Source organism: Hyperolius riggenbachi, chromosome 4 (assembly GCF_040937935.1).
Source record: "Hyperolius riggenbachi isolate aHypRig1 chromosome 4, aHypRig1.pri, whole genome shotgun sequence".
NCBI classification, from domain to species: Eukaryota; Metazoa; Chordata; class Amphibia; order Anura; family Hyperoliidae; genus Hyperolius; species Hyperolius riggenbachi.
In genome coordinates this window covers 239,517,645-239,529,331 of record NC_090649.1, presented here as the reverse complement: position 1 = coordinate 239,529,331, position 11,687 = coordinate 239,517,645, and the positions used below count along the sequence as shown (strand labels likewise).

At 38.8% G+C, this 11,687-nt stretch overlaps 1 protein-coding gene across 1 annotated transcript; it reads left to right on the top strand.

Moving 5' to 3' along the window:
* The first annotated feature begins 2,701 nt into the window (after positions 1 to 2,701).
* On the top strand, positions 2,702 to 11,429 carry LOC137570674 (uncharacterized). Its single transcript, XM_068279375.1, has 2 exons — positions 2,702 to 5,846; positions 11,247 to 11,429. Exon 1 carries the CDS (start codon positions 2,946 to 2,948, stop codon positions 4,563 to 4,565), a length of 1,620 nt encoding a protein of 539 aa, XP_068135476.1. The 5' UTR covers positions 2,702 to 2,945; the 3' UTR covers positions 4,566 to 5,846; positions 11,247 to 11,429.
* The last annotated feature ends 258 nt before the right edge of the window (positions 11,430 to 11,687 follow it).

Genomic DNA, 11,687 nt, shown 5'->3' with positions numbered 1-11,687 from the left:
TATATTTCAAAATAATATACTGTCGCCATACATTGTGGTAGGGACATAATCTAAACGGTTTAATTATCGGGACCACTGGGCAAATAAAACGTGTTTGTTTTATCCACAGGAGAATGTTTAATTTTAAAACTATAAAGGCTGAACACTGAGAAATAATGATTTTTTTTCTTTTTTTTCTGTTTTTCTCATTAAAATGCATTTAGAATAAAAAAATTCTTAGCAAAATGTACTATCCACAGAAAGCCTAATTGGTGGCGAAAAAAAGAGGTATAGATCATTTTCTTGTGATAAGTAGTAATAAAGTTATTAGGGAATAAAAGGGAGGAGCGCTGACAACTGAAAATTGCTCTGGTCCGTTAGGATAAAAACCCTTGGGGGTGAACTGGTTAAAGTTGCACGTTAGAAAATATTTTAACGTGGACTAACGCACAGCAATATTAAGTCTGTGCAACATTCACAGTGCACACGTTGCGTTGTGTGTAACGTGTAGCAATATTTAGAAGGTGCTGCATGCTGTGCGTTTAGCAATACATTTGCTGCATTATATGTGTTGCACATGCTCAGTAAGGTTTTTTTTTTTAAAATGTAACGCATGCGCCGTTTTCATTCCATCACTGTGCGATGAAAACAGCGCACCAAAACGTAGGGCTAAATAACGTCCAAGTTATAGTCTTTCAATGCGTGGCATTAGGGGCACGTTATGCGACCTTAACGTCGCATCAAACGTCCCACTGTGAAAGAGGCCTTAAGTTTTGTGTATGTTATCAGGAAATTTGTAGCCATCTCCAACTAGTTGCCTAGAAAGATTATTGATGTAATGTTTCTTGGTGGTCATTATTCTATTGTTAGTAGTGTGGAAAGATTTTATATATACATTCAGCCTTTTTATTTTAGTAATAAACCATGCAGTCCATTCTGTAAAACTGTGAGCAGAAATGCTGGCAACATTCAGTCTGGAATCATAATTTATTTTTTAGAAAAACATATACCTGCATATGAAAAATAGATCTATAGATGGAATAAGAAAAATAAAATGCTGCTTATTCTGTGTTACATTCTAAAATAATCTGCAATTGGCAGAAATGAAGCCATCATTTCTTCGATGCATAGTCATTTCCAGCAAAATAGGAAAAAATACAGAAAACTTGAGAAAAGCCTTGCAAAAATGATTTATTGCAATGTCCTGGCTGAGAACAGTTCACATGAAGCTAGCATAAGCTACATGCTGTGTGCTGGCAGAGAATATAAACCAGCAGGGCATGATAATAAGCTGTACAGTTCATTATACCTAGTGACTGCAGTTGCAGATTAGCCAAAAGTGAGTCAAGTATGTTTATGAAACAGTTATCCATTTGCCACTTTTGAGATATTCTATTAATAAATGAATGTATTGTCAATGGTTATGATTCTGAAGTCATTAGGTCCCGCTTCTACTTCTCAGAAATGAACACAGCGGCACTTGCTCTCATGCAAGTGTGCATCTAAATCCCTCTAGCTGTGCCATGCATGACTATGGAGATGTGGATGCAGTATGCACTAAATGCTGCAGGCAATACATTGTTTTCCCCAAAAGCGTGAATTCTGAAGCAGCCTTATGATTTCAATAAGCTGCGAGTAAGCACCGTTTCTAGGTGTTGACAAAGTGGGTATCCACCAGGGGTGCAGTGAGGGAGGGGGGAGCAGCGGGCACACTGGGACTAAGCCATGCAGAGGGGTGCCAAACTCCTCCCTCCCTCTCCTTGGGCCCTCCCTTCTGTGCTTCCTCCTCCATTGCAGAGTTATAGCGCAGAAGCTATAAGTTATAGGGGGAAGTCTTGTAGAAAAAACTCACCTCCCTCCGGTATCCAAGCGAGGTTCACATGCCCCTGTGCTTATCTGTCTGAAGCCCGCTCACTACTTCCTGATTTGCGGAAGTAGTGAGCCATTATCATTTTCTGCCCTTTCAATATCAATAGTATCTCCTGTAGCACATGGTGAATAGAATTTGTTACATTTAAAGACCAAAATTAAAGACACTGAGGAAGATATCAAAAGCCCTACAACCAATACTCCATAAAGACAAACGCCTGAAGGATGTTTTTCCTGATTTACCACTACTTGCTTTCAGACAACCTCCCAATTTGAGACAAATGATTATCAGAAGTGCATTATCTACACCAGATACTCCAGGCACATTACCTTGCAATAACACAAGGTGTGAGACCTGCCCTTATATCTTGAGCACAAGCCAAATACAAATACCAAACTCACAGAAATATCATCAAATACAACACCAATTTTCCTGCGAGTCATCCAATGTTGTATACATGATACGCTGCATGAAATGCCCCTCAAGAGGAATGTATATAGGAGAAACAGGACAAAAACTGCGCACAAGAATGAACCATCACCGCTTTAAAATTAATGAGGGTAAAATGGACACACCAGTGGGTCAACACTTCTGTGAACCAGGACACAGCATGCAAGATCTAAAAGTACTTGTTCTTAAGGGTAACTTCAAAATTGATCAATCAAGAAAAGTTTCTGAGTACAAATTTATGAAAATGTTCAAGACATTAACAGAAGGTTTAAATTGTGGAACAGGATTCATGACACCTTATGTAACATGATTGATTTGGCTTCATGATCTTCAGAAACCTGCTGGATTTCATGTATGGTTGCACTAACTCACTGGCTCCAGCCTGCTGATCACCTGACACCTAACGGATAAACAGTAACCAACACAACTGTCATCTTCGTGTTTACCATTATCTGCATCAGTGTTTTACTTCAGCTTACATCTGGAAATATGCCTGAAGAAGGGGACTAGATCCCAGAAAGCTTGCATCATTTAACTCTATTAGTTAGCCATTAAAAGGTATTATTTCTTACAAAACGTTGTTTTTTTTCTACCTATATAATTTGTTTGGCTAACACGGTACAGAAACTTTTTTGCTACTATCATCATGCAAGATACCATAATGTACCGCACACATTTGGAATGTAAAACCTTACTGAAGAAATTGGCACAACTGGACAGTGACATCTTTTTTCTATCCAAGTGCAAGAAAGAAAATCTGATACCGAAAGGTATTACTATCAGAAACCCAGTTCAACATACCTTCAATACCCATTTTGCACAGCGACTCTGCTTCAGAACATCAGAAAGGATCAGGAATCATCTCATCAAGGTTTGTTACAGCAAAAAGAAAATTACCCAAGATAATCTTTGTTTACTCTATTCTACACTGCAAGGACCATCATCAGAAAGCATTAAATCTACATTACAGAAATTCTACAAACAATTACAACACCATTTAATCCAAAACAAGAAAAAGAAACTCGACAGTCTTAGACTGAAAGCTGAAAACATCATTCTAGATAACAATACAAGTGTACCCCGTTCAGAACCTAAAACTGCCAATCTTTTACCTGTGGTTAACTTGTCCAGCTATAACCCAAGCAAGACTGAATTAGCTGTTCTATCTAAAGGACTCACTTTTTCCCCCACCAAAAGATTTGATGAAATAGAATTTTGTAGTGACATGGAAGAATTTTTTCGGAGGATAAGGCTAAAGGAGTTTTTTCACAACAGACCTAATTATTCATCATTCGAAGATACTGAACCTGCGAGTAGCAAAAACAAAAAGAGCAGTACCTGGACACCAAAATTAGGGCGGAACAAGAAATTAGAAGAGTATATTGACAACTTCAGAAAAAGAATCAAATTAGAGATACTGGACAAACAAAAACAGACACTCTACAACCTCAATACTCAAGAAAGGAAAGCAATACTGAGCCTTAAAAGCAATGACAACATAGTAATTAAACCAGCTGACAAAGGAGGAGCTGTAGTGATTTTGGATAAATCCAGCTATATTCAAGAAGCAAACAGACAGCTCTCCAACAACACCTACTACAAAAGACTAGAAACAAACCCCACGCTACAATACTCAAGGGAATTGAAGAATATGCTTAATGATCTTTCCTCAAAATCATCTAACATACTTACATTAATACCAGCTAATCCTAAAATAGGCACCTTCTACATCTTACCAAAAATACACAAAGAAGGAAATCCAGGTCGTCCTATCATCTCTGGTTTGGGGACACTAACAGAAAAGATATCTGGTTGGGTAGAAAACATTCTTAAACCTATGGTAAGGAATACAGCCAGCTACATCCAAGACACCACTGACCTTCTTAACAAATTGACTGCCATGGGTCCAATCCCAGAGGGTGCTATCCTGGCTACAATGGATGTTGAATCCCTTTATACCAACATTCCACACGAGGACGGTATTGCAGCTTGCCAACATTTCCTTCAGCTAAATGATCTACCAACAGAGCCCACACTACAACTTATCAGGTATGTACTAACTCACAACTATTTTTCATTTGGGAATGATATGTATCTACAGACAATGGGCAGTGCTATGGGAAGTAGGATGTCGCCCCAATATGCAAATTTGTTTATGGCCAGATTGGAGGAAAACTTCCTTTCAACTTGTGAAATTAAACCATGGGCTTACTTCAGATTTATAGACGATATCCTATTAATCTGGACAGCATCACAGGAAGAATGAATCAGATTTCACAAAAACTTCTCAGAGTACCACAAGAACATCAAGTTAACGCTCAGCTTTTCAACCTCCCATGTCAGTTTCCTGGATACCACAATTTATATACAAGATAGAATTTTACAAACATCCATATACCGTAAACCAACTGACCGGCATATTTACCTAAAATGGAAGAGTTTCCACCCGGAACACACCAAAAAAATCTATTGTTTACAGCCAGGCTCTGAGGTATAACCGAATATGTTCTAATTCAGAGGACAGAGACAGACAACTTATGTCACTACGTAAAATATTCATAGATCAGGGATATCATCCACAAATCGTTGATGATCAAATACACAGAGCAACTTTAAAATCAAGAGAGGAACTGTTGAAGTACACCCCAAAGACTGAATACAACAGAATCCCAATTGTGGTAACCTACAACCCAAAATTAAAGACACTGAGGAAGATATCAAAAGCCCTACAACCAATACTCCATAAAGACAAACGCCTGAAGGATGTTTTTCCTGATTTACCACTACTTGCTTTCAGACAACCTCCCAATTTGAGACAAATGATTATCAGAAGTGCATTATCTACACCAGATACTCCAGGCACATTACCTTGCAATAACACAAGGTGTGAGACCTGCCCTTATATCTTGAGCACAAGCCAAATACAAATACCAAACTCACAGAAATATCATCAAATACAACACCAATTTTCCTGCGAGTCATCCAATGTTGTATACATGATACGCTGCATGAAATGCCCCTCAAGAGGAATGTATATAGGAGAAACAGGACAAAAACTGCGCACAAGAATGAACCATCACCGCTTTAAAATTAATGAGGGTAAAATGGACACACCAGTGGGTCAACACTTCTGTGAACCAGGACACAGCATGCAAGATCTAAAAGTACTTGTTCTTAAGGGTAACTTCAAAAATGATCAATCAAGAAAAGTTTCTGAGTACAAATTTATGAAAATGTTCAAGACATTAACAGAAGGTTTAAATTGTGGAACAGGATTCATGACACCTTATGTAACATGATTGATTTGGCTTCATGATCTTCAGAAACCTGCTGGATTTCATGTATGGTTGCACTAACTCACTGGCTCCAGCCTGCTGATCACCTGACACCTAACGGATAAACAGTAACCAACACAACTGTCATCTTCGTGTTTACCATTATCTGCATCAGTGTTTTACTTCAGCTTACATCTGGAAATATGCCTGAAGAAGGGGACTAGATCCCAGAAAGCTTGCATCATTTAACTCTATTAGTTAGCCATTAAAAGGTATTATTTCTTACAAAACGTTGTTTTTTTTCTACCTATATTACATTTAAAGAGAGTGTCATTGCAAGAAAAGACTCTGTATGGGATGTACCATTGACTCGGCTCCACCAGACACCTGGAGCAGAGACACCCTCCTTCAACTACTGTATTAGCTTCTTATTTGTAGCATGCTGGTAATGATGACTTCTCTATATGTTTTGAGCAGTGGTAATCAATCATATATAAACTGTTCCACTCCTCTACTGCAGCTGTCCTGGCAGGTTTTGGTGCTCCATTTAAATTATGATGCTTGGGGCCCAATGTAAAACTCACTGAAGCCTAGATACTCTTCAGACCTGCCAAGCTTTCATACCTTTAGTAGGGGGGAATAACAAAGCAAAGAGATCCATGTGAGGTAAGTAAAAAAATGATATTAGTATTATTTACTGGATTTATATAGGGCCAACCTCAAAACTTCTGCTCCAAATGAACTTTAGAATCCTTGCCCACTTAAGTTGGATGAGTAACATCAGTGTTTATTTTTATATTTTTTCGTCTGATTCATTAAGAAGTCCTTCAGGTGGTCTGAAAGATGACTGTAAATAAACACTGCTGTGTCTGCTGGGGCAAAATTCTGAGGCATTTGGATTCAATCAACTGGTTGAAGTTGATGGATGGATGTCTTTTTTCAACCAAACTAATTATGTTAAACTTTTTGGGCTTAACTATTGTCAAAGAACCGATTTATTGATCATGTTATGAGAATTGAGTCAGAACCACTTCAGAATACTGGTACTCATTGAAATTGGCCACTAGTGATGACAGCATTCAGGTTATCCACGTTATCTAATAAGTGAAAAAAGGAAATACAGTGTGCACTATTTTACCTTTTTTCTTTGCATAAAGTGGTGTTACAGTGGGTTGCAAAAGTATTCGGCCCCCTTGAAGTTTTCCACATTTTGTCAGATTACTGCCACAAACATGAATCAATTTTATTGGAATTCCACATGAAAGACCAACACAAAGTGGTGTACACATGAGAAGTGGAACAAAAATCATACATGATTCCAAACATTTTTTACAAGTAAATAACTGCAAAGTGGTGTGCGCATAATTATTCGGCCCCCTTTGATCTGAGTGAAGTCAGTTGCCTATAGACATTGCCTGATGAGTGCTAATGACTAAATAGAGTGCACCTGTGTGTAATCTAATGTCAGTACAAATACAGCTGCTCTGTGAGGGCCTCAGAGGTTGTCTAAGAGAATATTGGGAACAACAACACTGTGAAGTCCAAAGAACACACAAGACAGGTCAGGGATCAAGTTATTGAGAAATTTAAAGCAGGCTTATGCTACAAAAATATTTCCAAAGCCTTGAACATCCCACAGAGCACTGTTCAAGCGATCATTCAGAAATGGAAGGAGTATGGCACAACTGTAAACCTACCAAGACAAGGCCATCCACCTAAACTCACAGGCCGGACAAGGAGAGCGCTGATCAGAAATGCAGTCTGGATGATGATCCATGGTGACTCTGGATGAGCTGCAGAGATCTACAGCTCAGGTGGGAGACTCTGTCCATAGGACAACTATTAGTCATGCACTGTACAAAGTTGGCCTTTATGGAAGAGTGCAAGAAGAAAGGCATTGTTAATGGAAAGCATAAGAAGTCCCGTTTGCCACAAGCCATGTGGGGGACACAGCAACCATGTGGAAGAAGGTGCTCTGGTCAGATGAGACCAAAATGGAACTTTTTGGCCAAAATGTAAAACGCTATGTGTACCGGAAAACTAACACTGCACTTCACTCCGAACACACTATCCCCACTGTTAAATATGGTGGTGGCAACCTCATGCTCGGGGGGTGCATCTCTTCAGCAGGGACAGGGAAGCTGGTGAGAGTTGATGTGAAGATGGATGGAGCCAATTACAGGGCAAACTTGGAAGAAAAGCTCTTGGAGACTGCAAAAGACTTGAGACTGGGGCGGAGGTTCACCTTCCAGCAGGACAATGACCCTAAACATAAAGCCAGGGCAACAATGGAATGATTTAAAACAAAACATATCCATGTGTTAGAATGGCCCAGTCAAAGTCCAGATCTAAATCCAATCGAGAATCTGTGGCAAGATCTAAAAACTGCTGTGCAGCAACGCTGTCCATCTAATCTGACTGAGCTGGAGCTGTTTTGCAAAGAAGAATGGGCAAGGATTTCAGTCTCTAGATGTGCAAAGCTGGTAGAGACATACCCTAAAAGACTGGCAGCTGTAATTGCAGCAAAAGGTGGTTCTACAAAGTATTGACTCAGGGGGCCGAATAATTACGCACACCCCATTTGCAGTTATTTATTTGTAAAAAATGTTTGGAATGATGTATGATTTTCAATCCACTTCTCACATGTACACCACTTTGTATTGGTCTTTCATGTGGAATTCCAATAAAATTGATTCATGTTTGTGGCAGTAATGTGACAAAATGTGGAAAACTTCAAGGGGGCTGAATACTTTTGCAACCCACTGTACATTGTTTCTGGTTTATTTTCATATCACTCTTTGTAGGCTGCTTCAGTGTTTGTGTCTTTTTTCTACCCAAACCCACTGACCATCATCCTTTGCAGATCAGCTTAGACCTCATATATAAATTATAGTGACAAGTGTGGGTAATTATTGGTTATTCTTATTGACTTAATATAGAAATGTGCAGCATGGTAACAGTTTTGAGGAAAACTTAACAAAACGGAAAATGTGATCCTATTGGATACTGATATTGGTCATTTTCAGCTGTTTTGAAATGTATGAAATGCCAGCTGACACGTCAGACATGTGGAGTAGTAGTTTTATAGTCTATTACACTTATGGTATAGTAGCACAATTCTATGAGGTTAAAGCAACAAGTAAAAGCAATTTGTAAAGAAAAGTATACAGTAACAGCAATGGCACAATAGAATTAATTGACCATTATGTATGGGCGAACATCGTAAATTGGCATTTGCAAATTTCACTGCAAAAATTTGGAAACCAGAAATTTGCGGTGAGCCCCATTGAATTTAATGGCAGGCAAACATCAACAATCTTCAGGGCATCTCTGCACCCACAATTTTTTTTAAAAAAGATTTACAAAGTGTACAAAAAACCCAGGTAGTGACATGGCAGAGAGAGCAAAATGTTTCTGCAAAAATACTTATTTTTATACGATAGGGATTAGATTGTGTACGGTGCTGTGGAAGATGTAGGGACCATATAAATACTAAATAATAATATTAATAAAGTATAGTGCAGGCGTGAACTGCCTGTGTAGTTTACACTACTTGTGAGCACGCGACCATTCATCAGGAACCGTTTGCCAGCTGACGTGTTCGGCCATCCCTATTCACAATGCGTTATTTTTGTCTACTTTCCTCTCTGTATCCAATTTCTGCTGTTATTATCAATGACCTATTGCTCTGCTCTCAAAAAGCAGTACAACAAATAACTGATAAAAAAAACACAAGTGTAGCACACTTCACACTGTATGGGGCTGCATTAGCAGCAGTAAGCAGACAGCTCCTCCCTTGTTTTGTATGTAAAGCAGTTAATTTATCTTCTATTTACCTATGCTAAACATGGTTTATTTCATTGCCATTCGCAAAGCCCCTACTGTTATGCTGAAAAAAATTCGAAGCAGGTTATTTTGGTGCATGGTGCTGAGTGCCAAAGCTGGGCGCCATCGTAGCAGCAATGCTATGCTGCACGCCCTGCGTAATGGTAATTCAGGGCTCCAGCAATCGTTAGACCCTGAATTACATCTCCTAAAACTCCTGCTTCTTTTCCTAGAACCTAGATTCCTGACATTACACTGTGGGAGCCTTGTTGCGTTGTGGGAAATAACAGCTGTTTCCAACCCCTAAGCAACCAGTATCCCTCTGTGCATATGTATGTCTATTAAAAAAAACAAAAACAAAAAACATTTTAGCCTATCTCATTGTTTGGGGGTGTGGTTATAGATTATGACAGTTGGTGCTGTCTGTTTTTTTCCATGTCTGCCAGTAGTAAAGATGATTACATAAAAAACAAGGAACACCAAGAGCCCCAATAGTGTAATATGTACTGGTAAATGGTTACTAGATAGAGTAAATATTAATACTCACAAACCAGGGTTACCATTAGGCAACCACTGTAAAGGCAGGTGGGGAGATTTTCCTGACCCCACTCAGGAATAAGAAGTCGCTCTCTGTAGATGAGAAAAAGGGGGTTCAACCCTCCACCCAGGGTGGACTCAATATTATGCAGGAGAACAGAGGCGCCAAAAGGATAAAAGGAAGCTAAATGAGCTTAAAAACCAAATTCTTGGTAAACAGAGGAGGTAGTGGTGGACTTACCTCCTCCAAGTAGACACACAACGACTGTAGTAAACACAGTCAATATATTTTATTTATGAACTCCAAATATGCAACGCATTTCGCAGGTTTGATCCCGCTTCATCAGGCAATAGCAACGGAGCAATAGCATATGTGGTCAGTAGAAGAGCCAGGCACCTCTGACATTACATGCTGAGTTGCAACAACTCAGAGAGGGAATACAATCTAACGCCACTGAGGGGTTTAGCGAAAGTAGGGAGAGTTGTCATTTGGCTCGCTCTGCGCCAAACTGCCCAGCACCCAAATAAGATGTGCTCAAAAAAACTGCTAAGTCTACTCTCTGAACAGCTAAGTCTACTCTCTGAATGTAAAAAAAAGATGCACCCATTCATATTGAAATGCTGCTTTTCTTACCATGCCTTTACAAAATTAACATTAAACATGTGATAGTGGTACTTTCAACAAATTGTACAACGTGTTCCCCTATTAACCCGATGATTGAGCTTAGTAAACTGATCACATGGTACTCCATGCTTTCAGGTACACATAATTAACACTAATGACTAAAAGGGATGATGTACATTAATACTGGGGAGGAAACCTGCTTGGATGTCTGTGTTTTATCTTCCCAAATTCCAAGGTCTCCCCTTGGAGGGCTCAGCGATACATGTTCAACTTTAGCATTTATATGGTAAATTCAGCAAAGAAATTACATTGCTTTTTCCAAATAAGTAATATTTTCCATAACTATAGAGCAAGAGCTTACAGTGTAATTACATCTGCCCTTAAGAAACTCCTAAGGAGTAAAATAGCGCAGGATGCTGCCCAACAGGTTATTGCTGAAAGGATGCATAATGATTTAAAATATTATGTGCATCCAAAATGTTTCAAATTAAATAAATGCTCACTAAGCCATAAAAAGTTTCCCATTTAATTGTGCCTTATGTGTTCTTTCCAATGTAAATGTATTACATATTGCATAATGTTGTATTAGGATTCAGATAATAATAGTCTGTATATATGCCTCAGCTATGTAACACATACTTATTTATAACCTTAGCACCCTGTGTCTTCTGTTTCATTTATAAAGGAAAGAAGGATATAAAATCCCATCAGCTGTGAAGCATGGTCAGACAGAACTGAGAGCAAACCCCAGTCCTGGCATACTGAGAACATCAACTCAACTCTGGCTCTGCTGCTTAGTGCTACTAAGGAATCTCACTGGATGGAAGTCTACAGGCTGAGGAGAACCAATAAAGATGATTAAAAATAACATCTCAAAGGATTTCTTGGATAGTCATCAATGATGTAATTTGCATACATTTTATTTATGTCATGTTTAGTCACTGTTCATGTATAATTCATGCAGAAAGAAAGCAAAGCCTCTCTACATAAGAGTTTAATTTAAACACTTACTATAAAACCTAACACAAACCACTCTGGAATGTAAATGTAATGTAAAAGTTATGGCTTTATTGCTCAAGTAACCCCAATGAAAGCCTAACTGGCATGAGCCAACATAACCATATTA

What these genes read in the sequence shown, in the direction of transcription:
- LOC137570674 (XM_068279375.1), top strand. Translation starts at nt 2,946, where the DNA reads ATGCAAGATACCATAATGTACCGCACACATTTGGAATGTAAAACCTTA.